At 44.9% G+C, this 17500-nt stretch overlaps 2 protein-coding genes across 2 annotated transcripts; one reads left to right on the forward strand and one right to left on the reverse strand.

Annotated features, from left to right (window-relative positions):
• The first annotated feature begins 834 nt into the window (after positions 1-834).
• LOC138951872 (serine-rich adhesin for platelets-like) lies at positions 835-8283 on the forward strand. The gene is made up of 2 exons (XM_070323431.1): positions 835-1472; positions 3378-8283. Exons 1-2 carry the CDS (start codon positions 1362-1364, stop codon positions 7305-7307), a joined length of 4041 nt encoding a protein of 1346 aa, XP_070179532.1. The 5' UTR covers positions 835-1361; the 3' UTR covers positions 7308-8283.
• Positions 8284-12441: 4158 nt separating this feature from the next.
• LOC138951874 (uncharacterized) lies at positions 12442-15734 on the reverse strand. Its single transcript, XM_070323432.1, has 2 exons — positions 15487-15734; positions 12442-15191 (listed from the first exon to the last, which is right to left on the reverse strand). Exon 2 carries the CDS (start codon positions 15185-15187, stop codon positions 13826-13828), a length of 1362 nt encoding a protein of 453 aa, XP_070179533.1. The 5' UTR covers positions 15188-15191; positions 15487-15734; the 3' UTR covers positions 12442-13825.
• Between the last annotated feature and the right edge of the window lie 1766 nt (positions 15735-17500).

Raw genomic sequence — 17500 nt, forward strand, 5'->3', positions numbered from 1 at the left:
TGCCAAGTGACCATCAGTTTCATCCATGCATTGGCTGTCTACCCCCCGCGGGTTAGGGGGAGTCCCATATTGGTTGGGACGAGAAAGAATTTACCCGATGCTCCCCAGCATGTCGTAAGAGGCGACTAACGGATTCTGTTTCTCCTTTTACCCTTGTTAAGTGTTTCTTGTATAGAATATTGTCAATTTTTGTAAAGATTTTAGTCAAGCAGTATGTAAGAAATGTTAAGGCCTTTGTACTGGAAACTTGCATTCTCCCAGTAAGGTAATATATTGTACTACGTTGCAAGCCCCTGGAGCATATTTTTGATTAGTGCTTTTGTGAACAAGAAACAATTGACAAGTGGCTCTATCCCATCTCCCCCCTTCCCGGCCCCGTCGCGATATATCCTTCGTGGTTGAAAACAACGTTAAACACCAACAAACAAAGAAAGAATTGGCTGTCTGCTATATAAGTAATCTTAAATTGTAATTCTTCACACACATACACACACTGTCTGTTTGCATAGATAAGCTTTACCACCACCCGCACCCACCCGTGCACTTCTAAACTGGACAATGAGAGATGCATGCAAACATGCCACAACCGATGAACTGATAAAGAAATAACAGACACGGGATTTATTACACGGTCAGGCTTAGCTACACAGATTTTCAAAACAAAGCAAAGTCACAAACGTTCCACCAAAAGACATCACGGCGTCGCCAGATACGCTATGCGACACGCTGCACATGCTACGTTTATGTCGTGCAGGAGGCCTTCATTTGAAACAGGCTAAGTACTCAGGCTCTGCTGATAATTGCGCAGATTTAGGTTCATTATCTACAGTCGGCGGTCGTCGTTGTTGACATTATGTAACGTCAGCAGCTGAGCTCTTGGCGATTCCGGCGCCTGAGCTTTCTGCCGATTTGCAAACAGCACGCCTTGCACATGCTGCACGTGTTTATCAAGACGTGTCAGTGTCAACACTGGTGATTGTGGGCGGCGTAGAGGGGCAGAGTGACACAAAACTGACGCAGAATGGAACTCCAGTCGCATACTGTTTGTAGTTTTTTCGTTGCCTGGGTATACGTATGAAAAGAACAAAACCCAACCAAGGATTAACACGTGCTTCCCAGTCGGTGACAATTAACAGTACATTAACTGTGTCCCAAAAAAAACCTCAGACACGCGAACGTTTCTTTTTAGGTCGGCGACAGTTTGCTGAAAGTTTGGGGAAGTTGTTTTTCTTCTGCGTACCAGGCAAGATAGTGTTACTCCACTCGGACTTTTGGGCGTTTCACGGGCGGTGAATGCGGTTGTGGCAGTTGGACCATATTCGACATTCAGCCAGACAAACCCGCAACGCAAGAGCTGTCGGATGGCTTCCAAAGGCGGATCCCTGGTCATGGGAAAAAGTCAGTCACGAATTACCGAAGATTTTGACAGCCCATCGGCAAAAACTGTATCAGCATTGGCAAACCTGAACGAGGTGGGTGAATCACTGAAGTTGTCATTGTGTGAGTGTCTGTGTGTGTGTGTCAATAGTGCAGTGTTCCGCTTTGGAGTATGTTTATTTTACACAATGCATTGTCCACATACCTCGTTATGTCACATGCGGCGTTGTACTGTTCTAAGCCAGTTAATTCTGCACAGCTGCATTAAGGCTGTGCCACAGTTTCGATACCTCATTTGCTCAGAGAATGTACCACCTCACAGATAGTCCCGTCCAAAGCATCCAATTCAATTCAATTCAATTCAATACAATTTTATTGTCTGAATGCAACAAACAGAAATTAATCTTTTGGATCGAGTAGGCCTACAAGATAACATCACATAAAAACACACTCTCAGAACATATAGACACATAAAAGTACACATCAATACACACAAAACCCCAAACCACATATCCGCCATACCCGCACCCTCACATACTCTCGTTTATCCTTTATAATCATACATACATTATGGTTAATATTATTGCTACTCCATTTCATTAAAACTCAAAATAGGATATAGGCGCCCTAGAATTAAAAAAAAGTCTTCTTAAAGATCTAATCATTAGGTAGGCAATACGGATTGGATAAGATTTACAGTCCAGTGAGGTTACCCTCATGGAAATTCGGGCTGCTTTCTCCCCGGGGAAAGCGAGCTGCCATGCATACGGCGCTACCCATATTTTTTTTTTCCTGCATGCGTGTATTCATGTTTCCTGAGACTTAATGCCGTGTGAGACACCCTTCTTTCTGTAAAATAGAGTCGATATCGAACACTCTCTCTCTCTCTCTCTCTCTCTCTCTCTCTCTCTCTCTCTCTCTCTCTCTCTCTCTCTCTCTCTCTCTCTCTCTCTCTCTCTCTCTCTCTCTCTCTCTCTCTCTCTCTCTCTTCTCTCCAAGCATGGTACTCTCATTTATGTACTCTCATTTATGCACCGCCAGTCTGCTTTTTATAAAGCCCTTGTGTCTCACAGTCCAGGCAAAAAACCTGTTAAAGTTCTTGACCACTTGCTCAGTGTTACAGATCTGTTATCAACTTTCAACGTGGCAAAGTCTGACACCCTCACTTTTCACACCAAACAACTTTCTTGAAATGTCTCAGTGAAGTTTTCTGTTGTTTCTTTGTCGGTTTTATCAGTATTCATTATATATGATATTACATAACAAGACTGAGTCTCGAACACGGAAAGGCGAGTTTCATGTTTCTAGAAAGTTATACATCCTCAGACAGTGAAGTTCCACATTTTACGCAGAATTGAAAACAGTAAGCCTGATGTACAATTGCAGTTTGGAAAGGTCGGACGGAATATAGGCAGTATTAACATGGTGAAATATACAATACTTCCATAACAACTCAGCTTTGACCAGGTTTAGTGGTCCAAAAATGTAGTATTTATGAATACATTCAGAAATGCACCCTTTTTAATGCCGCGCATTCCGTTTGTTGGTTGGTATATACAATAATTGTGCTCGTTGCATATTTTCCATTAAAAACAAGAAATTCCTCCGAGGTAGGAAAAACACCCCCGTCCTTAGCATTCTCACTGCCACCAACTGAGCAGGCACTGCTAACAAGTGTGGTTATTTCCCTTTGACCATTAATATGTCCCGCTATAAGTCCTTGTAGAATCTTAATCCACCAATAACTCCCTAACCGTGTGTTTGACTGGTCCCAAGTTTTGTAAGGACCGTCTCAGGAATGTATAGAACCTGTTCACCAAGTTTGGTGACGATCGGTCCGTTCATTCTTGAGATCTATATGCGAACACAAACAAACAAACACATCGAGCGAAACCTATACACACCCCTATACCGGGGGTGTAAAAAGTTCATAATTCACCAAGTATATATGGCTTTGCCTATTCTATCGTTACCTGTGTGATGTTTCTATGTTGTGGCAGCGCCCCCGGCCCGTGAAGCGTGTCTCCTGGAGGGACGAAAGAGCGTCACCCAGAAGCCCCACCAGAGACCACCCCACAACCCAAACATCCCATGACCACAGCGATGAGTCTTCAACGACACCCGAAGATGCTTCTCCTTTCGAGCCACCATGGCTTCAGAGCGCCTGCTCTCAACCTACAGCCGTGGGGGGTAGAAGGGCCCGGTTAAATTCCGTCGACTATGCGAACTGTGACCTGAATAGACAACGAACTTCACTTGACAGTCGATTCATGTCAGACACTTCTTCCAAGGCTGTGGAACCCGAAAGCAAGCGTGATGGAGAATGCAGAGATTTCGACTTCAATGACTGTACATGGAGTAGTAGAGGTAGCAGCCGAGTCGGTGTGTGTGATGACAACGCGGTCGATAACCTCTCAGATGAAGTATACCCGAGCACCTATATTCCAAGACGACGAGGCACCTACGAGATTTCAAATAATAGTTTCTACAAAGAAGAAAAAGGCATTGGTTTTTGTAGAGACACGCACAGCAAGCGTAGTGTGCGCGGAACAACGAAGAATACACAAAAGGCACATGTCAAGTCCTTTCTTTCTGCTGTTAATCGTCCAAGCAGCTCTACTAAACACGCGAACTTTGGTTGCAGACTTCGGAATGATGATACCAGTTTGTCAGTAGAAGACTTTTCTGTGGACGAATCTGACACAAGCAGCTCCCATGAGGACTACTTTCAGAAGGATCACAGACCAAAGACTCAAGTTGAAGACGAAAAGATCGGTTGCTTTTCAAGAGGGAGGGATTATGGAAACAGCTTTGACCGTACGATCGGAGCATGTGATGAAATTAGAGGTGCTTATTATAGACATTCTCCAAGTAGCTGCAGGTTATCTGGTGCTTCTACTGCAGAAAGCATGATGGCGATTTCAAGGAACGGCGAAAGGGGTGTTTCATCGGATGCTTCAACTGGTAGCCAAAATGAAGCAAACACTCCAGGGAACATATTGGGTGAACCTATCAACAACTGTAAGACATCAGGTGGAAGCGTTGACACGGAGAGTGAAGAAGACGACACAGTTGTTTCCAACAAGAGACCTCATAATCAATCTACATCAAAGACACAACCAGAAAAGGAAGAAGACGCAGGTACTACAGAAGAAGAAGATGATTATGAATTATGCGGAGTTATAAGCATTTCGTCAGAAGATGCCTCCGACGTAGAAGAGCGCGAAGACGAGAAACCCCAGCAGTCAGAAGATAACCTCACCACAGACGGAGAAGCAGATGCAACTGCTGAAGAACACATTTCAGCAGAAGATTTTTCGGACGCAGACGACCCTGACATTAAGACCAGGTCATCGGATAATCTCGTGTCATCGGACGGCGTGGAGGTGGAGGAAGATGTCTCTCGACTTGGAAGCAGTGCACCGAAAAACTTCAGTGGAAGAAGAACATACACCGCGGAAGCCTGCTCGTGCGTCTCGATCCTCTACGTCTCTGACTCAGCAGAAGATCCCTACTCCAGTGACAACGATATTTCGTCTGCAGAAGGTTTCAATGCAGAAGAGACAGTTCCTGTAGAAGACGCTGCTCCTTTTCGAGAAGAATCTCTGTCACGCCTCATCGAATCCTTTGAAGAGGAAGACGAATGGTTGCCGGGAACGGTTTCTGGTGAAGTAAATAATCACGTGGAAGGCGAAGGACACATTTTTTCAGACGATGTTTTCGCAGACGACGAAGACGCAGGAGTGACGTCATCGGAGGATTACACCGACGCAGAGGAAGCCAATGACTTTTACTCAGAGAACAACCCTCCCGAAGAAAGAGAGAAAGTGACGTCATCCGAGGACAACGTCATGCTAGTGGGTCCGAGAGCAACGTTGTCAGAGCTCGGCGCGGTACAGGGAGGAATGAGGGCGATATCACCAGAAAACAATACAGTGGAAGAAACTAGCGCCTCGTTATCAGTGACGGAAGGAGGACCGAGAGTGACGTCATCAGAAGACAACCTCATAAAAGAAGTGAAAGCAACACCACCACAGGACGGTGTGATTGAAGTGTCATCAAAGGACAACGCGGGAGAAGATGGAAAGAGAGTGACGTCATCAGAAGACACGTGGATCGAAAACGGAGTCAGTGTTCTGTCGTCGGATGCAGTAGCCGAGAAACTGAATGTGTCGTCATCGGAGAACAACGCCGCTGCAGAGGACGATAGTGTGACGTCATCATACCAAGATTCAAATGCAGAAGAAGTCGATGCGCCTGAAAACAACACAGTTACCACAGAAACCTTGCACCAGAAAACTGTACACGAGAGACGTGCCACCGCAACAGATATTAGCGTCTGCTCACCAAACACAGCTGTGTCCAGTGTTGGCAAAGAGGACATTTCCACAATTGCGTACAAAGTAGAAAACAGCTTATCAGAAAACGACGAAGATGTTACTCTTCTGAATGACGACTTCGCTCGAGGTATCACAGAAAACAGCATCCTCCCGCAAGATACAAACCGCAGTGAGACCGAAGACATCACCAGAACTACAGAGAAGATACCCGCGCATGCTCATACAGAACACACCGAAGAAGACGCAGCGGTGCGGTGGAGTGATGGTGACATCTGCAACGAAGGCCAATCAGACAACGAAGACCAATCAGACAACGAAGACCAATCAGACAACGAAGCTTTATCAGATAAGGTACCTAGGGATGCCCCAAAAGATTCTGGGTCCACCGAAAAGTCAGAAGTCAACATGATCATCAAAGCCAAACTTTGCGATCAAAATACAACTGTGAATGCTGTTTTCGAATATCCTGGAACGACAGCAAAGAAATGTAGATCCCAAAACGTGCTCACCGAAAGGGAAGACTCGGGTTTCGACAAGATTTTTCAAGCGAAACAGGTGGCGTCTGCGGCTAATTCATTAAACGTTGATCACACAACTCCACATTCTAAGACTTTCAAAGCAGGAGCCCCAAGACTTCCCGGCAAGGACAAACAGTGTGGTTTTGCTACAGGCAGGCAGGGCCCATCAAGAAACACACGCCAAGTCATTTCAGCGACAGCAGAGGGGAACAAGAACACGTGTATCCTGACGGTAAAAGATGACACACTTAAGGTCACTTTATCAAGAACAGGGAATTTCCACAGCAAGGTTGCTCTGACGGTACGCCTAAAGGAAGGCACACGCAGTGTCACAACGACAGCAACTTGGACAGAAACGACCACTTTAGAGCAACCAAAGGACCCAAAACAAGTCTCCTCCTACCCGACAAGACAAAGGCAGATCATTTCAGCTCAAACCGAAGCTAAACCTACCGTCTTGTCAACAACGCGGAGGCAGAAGCACAACGCTTTCACCCAAACACAGGACTCGCATCCAGTCCCTTCAAAAGCCCCGCAACGACAGAAAACAATCCCTGTAACAGGGGACACAAACGAGGACTGCTCAGCAACACCACACAAACTGAAGAACACTCTGACCATAAAAGTGGACACAGGCAAGGCCTCTCCAGCTGTGTCAGCCTACAAGAAGAGACTCAACAACAACGTGACCTTCGAAACCGACAACGGGGAGCACGTGTGCGAAAAGTGCGGCAACTGCTACCTGCGCAGAGAACATCTCCTGGCACACCGCGGCGGAGAACACCCAGTCCGGGACCTTCACCTGGGGATGCGTTGCGGCGGTTGTGGAGCTCAGTTCGTCTCCTCCAGGGCTCTGGAACATCATGTGCACCTCAACCGGATGTCCCGGGCCACCTTCCGGTGTCACCGCTGCTTGCGTCAGTTCCGCCACTGTGACGACCTCTACCGTCACTCGCAGTCATCCTGGCAGACGAAGAGTGACGTCAGTAGCGCCCACGGAATCTGGAGTATTTTAGGATCTACAGGGTTTTTGGTGGCGAAGGAACGTGATGTGTTCCTTCGTCCGAACTGAAGGATGGTGAAGGGGATACTCATTACCAGTTGACCCCTCTCTGCGAACAGCTGACAACAACATGATGAACAGCAATGACAACAGTAATGACAACCGAACAGCTGAGCATCAACGGCAAAACGCAGCCAGACATTTCGACGGTGCTGAGGCCTAAACTGACAGAACTTTTCAAAGAAATCTGGTAGTGGGCTTCGGAATTGAAATCCGAAGCCGGCGTGCAGCTTTATTGTTATTTTGCGCGCGCGCGCACACACTCACACACATACACACACACACACACACACTGACACACTAACACATACACACACACGCACGCACACACACACGCACGCACGAACACACGTACACACACACACTGACACAGACGCACGTACACACACACACACACACACACTGACACAGACGCACGTACGTACACACACTAACACACACACACAGTTGCAACTGAATCCATCGTGTGACCATCAGCATCCTCAGGCTGTGCTGCCGGATAGATAAACATCTTTAATGTTCATAATGAATAATTGGGCTGAGTAATTCTCCACACTGGCTGAAACAAAATGATTGAAAGAAAGACGTGACTCGTGTTTACGATGATAATGTGCGACGATGGCCCGGGCGGTGCCATTTCGCAAAACTTTCTTGTACAAAAAACCCTACGTGTGTTGTTTTTGGTTGTTTTTTTTTTAATTGGTGTCTGTGATTAATTATTTTGGTAAAAATTTAATGACAAAATAAACGCAATGACCTTAGCAACTTGATGAAAACTTTGTTTGAAGGTTAAAAACTGCAATGGCCGGATGCTGTCTGTTAGAACACCACTACTCGTCCTAATGTTGGTTCCATGGGCCGTTGAGTGCGACAAAATCAAAATGAAGACATTTTGTGAGATGCAAGACAGTGTGAAAGACTGAGGTCACAGCACAGGGGCTGGTTATACAATGTACTAATAAACCACCGAGACTGCCGGAAATAATGTTTGTGACGTTTGTTCTCATATGCACGCACTTTATGCAACACACATACACACACACAACACACACACACTACACACACAGCACACTGACACATACACTCTCTCTCTCTCTCTCTCTCTCTCTCTCTCTCTCTCTCTCTCTCCTCTCTCTCTCTCTCTCTCTCTCTCTCTGAGTCAGTCTAGCTTTCCATCCCACCAGCCTCCTTCCTTTCAATTTCAAATATCAACGCTTACCTATCTCTCCACTTCTGTGTGGTTGTACGGCCTTCACTCCGCGCCGGCTCAGTTTTATCCTTGGCGGATTATGACATTATTCAGTTATTCTGCAGAAAAACCAAAATGCTGGAGAAAAACTGTCTTTTCTGCAGCATTTCTGCATAATGTCATCTTTCGCCGAAGCAGCGTTTTTTTCTGCAGCAAAACATTTTACTGCAGTAAAATTGAAATCAAGAATGCCGCAGTAAAACGGTGCTGTTGTTTTACTGCAGAAAACCTGTTTTTATTTTTTCTGCAGCATTTTGTACTGGCTCTTGGCGGATTATGACATTATTCAATTATTCTGGAGAAAAACCAAAATGCTGGAGAAAAACTGTCTTTTCTGCAGCATTTCTGCATAATGTCAACTTTCGCGAGAGCAACGGTTTTTTTCTGCAGTAAAACAGTTTTGCTGCAGTAAAATTGAAATCAAGAATGCTGCAGTAAAACGGAGATGTTGTTTTACTGCAGAAAAACTGTTTACACTTTTTCTTCAGCATTTTGGCATTATTCAGTTATTCTGCAGAAAAACAGAAATGCTGGAGAAAAACTGTCTTTTCTGCAGCATTTCTGCATAATGTCATCTTTCGCCGAAGCAACGGGTTTTTCTGGTGCAAAACATTTTACTGCAGTAAAATTGAAATCAAGAATGCTGCAGTAAAACGGTGCTGTTGTTTTACTGCAGAAAACCTGTTTACACTTTTTCTGCAGAATTTTGTACTGGCTCATTATAATGTTGGAGCACGCGAGCCCCCCTCTGTCGAGAGATGGACTCATCCAGAATTACCAATAGTTACAAACTATTATACTATCCCAGGGGGCGACGAATACAAACGCTACTTTACAAGGTCGTTCGTTTTTCTCCAGAAAAACTGTGACAGACTATTCTGCAGTAAAACAACATCACCGTTTTACTGCAGCATTCTTGATTTCAATTTTACTGCAGTAAAACTGTTTTACTGCAGAAAAAAAACGTTGCTCTCGCGAAAGATGACATAATACAGAAATGCTGCAGAAAAGACAGTTTTTCTCCAGCATTTCGGTTTTTCTCCAGAATAACTGAATAATGTCATAATCCACCAAGAGCCAGTGCAAAATGCTGCAGAACAAGTGTAAACAGGTTTTCTGCAGTAAAACAACAGCACCGTTTTACTGCAGCATTCTTGATTTCAATTTTACTGCAGTAAAATGTTTTGCTCCAGAAAAACCCGTTGCTTCGGCGAAAGATGACATTATGCAGAAATGCTGCAGAAAAGACAGTTTTTCTCCAGCATTTCTGTTTTTCTGCAGAATAACTGAATAATGCCAAAATGCTGAAGAAAAAGTGTAAACAGTTTTTCTGCAGTAAAACAACATCTCCGTTTTACTGCAGCATTCTTGATTTCAATTTTACTGCAGTAAAACTGTTTTACTGCAGAAAAAAACGTTGCTCTCGCAAAAGATGACATTATGCAGAAATGCTGCAGAAAAGAACGGTTTTTCTCCAGCATTTCTGTTTTTCTGCAGAATAACTGAATAAAGTCGTCATCCGCCAAGGATACAGTTTTTCATGGGCAAACTTATGGCCCTATTCATCACAGACCACGAATCCCACGATTCAACATTTTGGCCACGAACTCCCGATTCCGAAAAATAGCAGGTAATTCGTAACAAATTCGTAGTACATTCTTAGGCATCGTAACTGAATCGTAATCGATTCGTAGGTATTCCTAACTCATTCAGTGATTCGTGGCCAAAATTTTGAACAGCTCAAAACTTTTGCCACGAATTCCCGATTGCTCAAGAATTGCAAGAACTGACTACGAATATATAGGCTTACGAATCAGTTTAAGAACTTCACGAACTGATTACGATTCAACTATGATGAATCCTAAAATTTCTAAATTCGTGGTCTGTGTGGCGGAATAGGGCCATAACGTATCAGTTCGTGGGTAGCCACTGAAACGGGTGACCCCGGTCAATTATAGCGGTGGAGTCGTCGCCGAGGTCAGTTATTCCGGTGCTGACGCAGAATATGCAGGGCCGGACTAGGCGAAGAGGAGGGGGGGGGGGGGTGCCAGTGGTGGCCCAGGGGGATGTCCCCCCTGGCGGCAGGGGCGGATCAGTTCATTTTATGACTGGTTTTTTTCAAAAGTATATTGTGAAGATATGGGTGTGAAGGCGCGAAGCGCCGAGCCGACGGCGCGAAGCGCCTAGCTTGCTAGAGGGGTCCGGGGGCGTGCCCCCCCGGAAAATTTTGAAAAAAAGGATGCAAAATGGTGCAATCTGGTGCATTCTGAGGATGATCATTACCAGTTTCAGGCAGCAGATTTTGTCACTGATTAATACCCCAAAAATTGAAACTCAATGTAAAATAAAGAAATGCATACCTCATTCAATATTTTTATTTTTTGGCTGGGGGGGGGGGGGGGGGGTCCGGAAACCCTAGAACCCACCCCCCCCCACCCCCCCTCGCTGACGGGTAGGTCATATTCTGAGATAGGAAAATGGTCGCTCCTTGCATGAAACGGCATAAAATAAGCAATAATAAAAAAAAATTAAATAAGTAAGGTACATGTTTAGGCTAGGGGGGGGGGGGGTTGCGCAACCCCCATAACCCCCCCGGTAGTCCGGCCCTGATATGGATTTCATGTTTAGTCACGGTTTCGATACACTTCCCGGCCAGACTGAAATATGATGTTGCTTCTCCGTCGAATTAAACAGGTACCCTTATTTGAGCGGGAAAAGGCAGATCAGTTTCTGGCAAGTGAAGGAAATTCTTCAGTGAAACTGATTCGATGAATTTTATCCCAAAATTCGATTCCTTCAAAAATCGCGTGTACCGTCCGCTGATACAGAGCGAGTTTTAGCGTCAACTAAGGTGACTCGAGTCGAACCGGAGGTCGCAAAAACTCGAGTCGAACCGGAGGTCGCAAAAACTCGGTCCGGTACGACTGGAGTGACGTCACCGGTTAACCAACTTTCAACCGTGCTTCCTGCGTAGGGTCTCTCCAGTTCCAAGATGGCTGCCAAGGCGAGGTGAGAAACTTCTGCAAATATTTTTTGACAAAGTTACGGATTGTGAGAAGACATTTGTTGTAAATCACTTAGCCTTTCAAAAATTAAGGATACTGGGTTGGATACTGTCTTGGTTTTAATGCATTTTATGATTTTATCATAAATTAATTTATGTTCTAAATATTTTTTGGAGAAAGACCAGAGCACAGCTTATTGAAACACACCCCCAAGCCCTCGCATTACACAATTTAAATGCACAACTTACACGCATCTTGCACACCCTTGTTCTCATCACTTGTTCAAAACACATTCATAACACCTAAACATTGATGTTTCTGTCGCTGAAGTTTATTAACCCTAACCCTTTTTGATAGAGCAAAAGCTCTACAACAGTAAAATCATAACCAAAGAACATATATATATAGCAAGGTGTAAGTTTTAGTGTACGGGTTGACTAGATTTCAAAATGGACATATCAGGCCCTAATTTATCATTCCCGTCACTAAAACACCAAATTACAAAGTAAGTTTTAGTGTACGGGTTGACTAGATTTCAAAATGGACATATCAGGCCCTAATTTATCATTCCCGTCACTAAAACACCAAATTACAAAAATACCTGTACATTGAGACCACGACATTGGCAGCCGTGGATGTTATCCATACATTTGTCAAGAGACAATATTCCAGTACACAAAAAAGAAGCATAAAACTGGTTCAAATGCGGCGGTAAAACGCCGCGTCCAGAATGGTTCAAATGTGGAACACAGCAAAAAGTATAAAAAAACGGTTCAATTGCGCCCTGATCTCTCCCAATAGATGCAAGAAAAAGAAATGTAACACTGTAAAACGCAAACAAAAATTTTGTTAATAAAATTTTGAACGGAAGGTGGGGTGGGAGGCGGAAATTTCGAAGAGCTGTATTTTCACTTGTTGCTGCTTTCGAGTAGTGGGCGGAAGTGCCTTTTATGATTTGCATCTTGGTTATTCAATGAAAACTTGGATTGGATATGGATTTAACATCTTACTGCTTTTCATCCTAGAATTTAAAACCCCCATCAGAAATAATTTTTCACATAAATTATATTTATGATTTTATCATAAATTAATTTATGTTCTAAATATTTTTTGGAGAAAGACCAGAGCACAGCTTATTGAAACACACCCCCAAGCCCTCGCATTACACAATTTAAATGCACAACTTACACGCATCTTGCACACCCTTGTTCTCATCACTTGTTCAAAACACATTCATAACACCTAAACATTGATGTTTCTGTCGCTGAAGTTTATTTTCAGCGACTACTGTTTTTGATAGAGCAAAAGCTCTACAACAGTAAAATCATAACCAAAGAACATATATATATATAGCAAGGTGTAAGTTTTAGTGTACGGGTTGACTAGATTTCAAAATGGACATATCAGGCCCTAATTTATCATTCCCGTCACTAAAACACCAAATTACAAAGTAAGTTTTAGTGTACGGGTTGACTAGATTTCAAAATGGACATATCAGGCCCTAATTTATCATTCCCGTCACTAAAACACCAAATTACAAAGTAAGTTTTAGTGTACGGGTTGACTAGATTTCAAAATGGACATATCAGGCCCTAATTTATCATTCCCGTCACTAAAACACCAAATTACAAAAATACCTGTACATTGAGACCACGACATTGGCAGCCGTGGATGTTATCCATACATTTGTCAAGAGACAATATTCCAGTACACAAAAAAGAAGCATAAAACTGGTTCAAATGCGGCGGTAAAACGCCACAGACCAGCTGACAATACAATTGTTGGCTGGTACCGCCGCACACCCAGGGAAAAGAGGTGCAAAAACCCTGCAAGTCACCCAATGTACCCTTGAGGGCTCCTGCCTCCCTCCTCCCTACCAGCCAGAAGAGACACAAGCGCCCAGCAAGTCACCCAATGTACCCTTGCCGGCTACTTGCCTCATTCCTTTAAACTGATTTGATGTAACGGCCTGTCTAAGTTAAAAGATGCAAGAGTCCTGCAAGTCACCCAATGTACCCTTGCCGGCTACTTGCCTCATTCCTTTAAACTGATTTGATGTAACGGCCTGTCCAAGTTAAAAGATGCAAGAGTCCTGCAAGTCACCCAATGTACCCTTGCCAACCACTTTCATCCTTCAGCCCAATTATTCTGAAATTACTCTCGAATTCCTGTCTCAACTCTTTGAGAACCTTAATATGCAGCTAGATCCACACTCCGCCTTGGATGTAGACCCGATTTATATTTTTGCTCTGCGCTCGACAACGTTGTTACGTTTAGGTGGTGCTCTGTAAGCGTACATAAGACGTGAAAGCATTTGACGCCCATCTACCTGCATGGCGTATTTGAGCGTCTGATGCCCCTTGTGATGCTAGATGCGTTGCCCCTCCTATCCTGAAACTGTGTGTGTTGTAGCGGGCTTGTGGATAGCCACAAAATTGCAGAGCACATTTTAATTCTGCACAAAATTGAGAGCGAAGTACTGGTGTACCTGCACTTGACAAAAAAAGAGAACCAGTTCTGGCCCCTCGTACACGCAAATAATTTTTCATCATAGCTACCGCGCAAATGTGTTCATTCGAACACGCCTTCACGGTAAGCTGAGACGTTGCCCCTGTGCTATGTTTGTATTTGCGAAAGGTTATTGTTAAGGAGTCAACCTCAACATAGACATCTTCTTGTTGTAAAGTGTTAGGCGAACTTGTCATTTCTCCTACTCTGAGAAGCGCATGAAACGCTAACGTGCACATGGCCTTGAAACGGGTTTGAGCATACAAATTGCCCATTGTTTTCTGACTAGCTCCTACTACCTTGTCTAAAATGTGCAAAGTAATAGGAAGCCTTGCATCTGCCGGATTGCTCAATCTTTTGCAGCCTTGCAACATTTTACGTACAAAAAGGGAGTCAGCAGGATCGTCTGCCCCTACTACTTTGTGGACAAAACTTATTGCGGAAACAGCCGATGTAATAGAACTAGAGGCATACTTGCGCTCATGCATGAACGCCACAAATCGGATCAAAACAATTTTTGCAGAAGGAAATTCAAACATTATTTCGTGTAACCGGTGAAATTCCATAAAAAACTTCCATGTGCGGTGATACGCTTGCCGAGTGGAATTGCTTATAGAAGAATATAACAGAGAGTGAGCTGTCTCATCTAGATGAGAGCAACTGGTAGAGGGGGAATCGGCACTGCTCCCCCGACTGCCCAAGAACACAGGGTCTTGAACCGCTCCATCTGTCAGGTCATGGATCAGGCTGGCGGCTGCGGTGCTTTGACCGGGTGCCTCGTGTCTGCCATTGGTCTCCTGCGGGACGGCTGATCTGCTGGGCTGAGGTAGCTCATGTCTGAGTGTCGGCGCAGCAACAGACTCCTGCCGGGCCCTTTCCCTCAACCCGGCATTTTCCCGCTGGAGGGAGAGGATGGCGGACTCCGCGCGTGTCTGGAACGCCTCCTGCCGCTCTCCCATGCGTCGCATTTCAGCCAGGAGCATGGCCAGGTCTGGTACTGGCTGTACCGCTTCTTGTATCGGTGTAGATGTGGATGCGGCAGTCGAAGCCCTTTGTCGGCTTTGTTTGCCCCCAGCTGCTCTGGTGACCTCCGACACCCTCAGGGAAGCTGCCCTCTTGGGAGGCATGATGCTGTACAAACAGATATCAATACTGTGAGAATATCGTCGTGACCATTAAAATTGTTCCCCCATGAAATCTTCGTAATTTGACGAAGGAATTTTAGTATGGCACCGATTAACATCAGAACCCGAAACTGGGTGCGTCTTCCTGTAAAACAAAATTTGTTTTTACAGCATGAAACTGCGCTACACCGAGGAAAATTCACAATTAACAATAACAGCACATATTACTAATAATGATGGAGCCCAAGTACCTCCAGTACATCATGTCGGCCAAGTATCTGAACCAATATATTTTTACCAACCATCTTCACAGCACTGGCAAGTCAGCGTTGCTCTTACAGGAGTAGAAGCCTACATCATACACATACACCTGCATCAACCCAGTGACACAAAATACCCCTGCATCAACCCAGTGATACAAAATACACCTGCATCATCCCAGTTACACAACATACACCTGCATCATCTCAGTGACACAAAATACCCCTGCATCATCCCAGTGACACAAAATACACCTGCATCATCCCAGTGACACAAAATACACCTGCATCATCCCAGTGACACCAAATACCCCTGCATCATCCCAGTGACACAAAATACCCCTGCATCATCCCAGTGACACAAAATACACCTGCATCATCCCAGTGACACAAAATACACCTGCATCATCCCAGTGACACAAAATACACCTGCATCATCCCAGTGACACAAAATACACCTGCACCATCCCAGTGACACAACATACACCTGCATTATCCCAGTGACACAAAATACACCTGCATCATCTCAGTGACGCAAAATTACAGGCCTGCATCAACCCAGTGACCCAACGTACACCTGTATCAACCCAGTGATACAAAATACACCTGTATCATCCCAGTGACACAATACACTTGCATCAACCCATGACACAAAATACCCCTGCATCATCCCAGTGACACAAAATACACCTGCATCATCCCAGTGACACAAAATACACCTGCATCAGCCCAGTGACATAACGTACACTTGTATGAACCCAGTGACACAAAATACACCTGCTCTCCCCGCCTCTGAAAAACCAAATACAATTCACTTTCTCAGGAAGATTCGACTGTGAGTGACAGCCTTTCTGAGGGATTTATACATTCTGAACTGGCCTGAAGGTGCAAGGTGAAACCCCGTCTGCTAAAAAATTGGCTTGCAGCTGTTGATACTTGGCTGCATTCTCATCTGGGAAGGAAACAAAATCATGTTCCCAAAACAAAACATTCGGAAGCAATGCAGCTCCCTGCCGAAGCAAACGGTTTACCTCCCTTGCACTGGCATTGTACCTGCGATCGAACCTGTACGTTTTGGTGGAAAGCGGGGCATGAGCTGGCACAAAATCACGTTCGGTACCCCAATTCTGATTCCTTGAATCACTGGCACAAAGGCCAGAATCTGTGAGGAAATCTCTGCTGAACATTCAGAGGAAATGTCGTTCCAGAGATACAACCTACACCTGCATCATCCCAGTGACACAACCTACACCTGCATCATCCCAGTGACACGACCTACACTTGCATCATCCCAGTGACACAACCTACACTTGCATCATCCCAGTGACACAACCTACACCTGCATCATCCCAGTGACACAACCTATACTTGCATCATCCCAGTGACACAACCTACACCTGCATCATCCCAGTGACACAACCTACACTTGCATCATCCCAGTGACACAACCTACACTTGCATCATCCCAGTGACACAACCTACACCTGCATCATCCCAGTGACACAACCTACACTTGCATCATCCCAGTGACACAACCTACACTTGCATCATCCCAGTGACACAACCTACACTTGCATCATCCCAGTGACACAACCTACACTTGCATCATCCCAGTGACACAACCTACACCTGCATCATCCCAGTGACACAACCTACACTTGCATCATCCCAGTGACACAACCTACACCTGCATCATCCCAGTGACACAACCTACACTTGCATCATCCCAGTGACACAACCTACACTTGCATCATCCCAGTGACACAACCTACACCTGCATCATCCCAGTGACACAACCTACACTTGCATCATCCCAGTGACACAACCTACACTTGCATCATCCCAGTGACACAACCTACACTTGCATCATCCCAGTGACACAACCTACACTTGCATCATCCCAGTGACACAACCTACACTTGCATCATCCCAGTGACACAACCTACACCTGAATCATCCCAGTGACACCTGCATCATCTCAGTGACACAAAATACACCTGCATCATCCCAGTGACACAACATACACCTGTATCAACCCAGTGATACAAAATACACC

Source organism: Littorina saxatilis, linkage group LG17 (genome assembly GCF_037325665.1).
Source record: "Littorina saxatilis isolate snail1 linkage group LG17, US_GU_Lsax_2.0, whole genome shotgun sequence".
Lineage (NCBI taxonomy): Eukaryota > Metazoa > Mollusca > Gastropoda > Littorinimorpha > Littorinidae > Littorina > Littorina saxatilis.

Coding starts and splice junctions, on each gene's coding strand:
- LOC138951872 (XM_070323431.1), top strand. CDS start 1,362: ATGGCTTCCAAAGGCGGATCCCTGGTCATGGGAAAAAGTCAGTCACGA. Junction 1,473..3,377: donor CATTGGCAAACCTGAACGAG/GTGGGTGAATCA, acceptor ATGTTGTGGCAG/CGCCCCCGGCCCGTGAAGCG.
- LOC138951874 (XM_070323432.1), bottom strand. CDS start 15,187: ATGCCTCCCAAGAGGGCAGCTTCCCTGAGGGTGTCGGAGGTCACCAGA.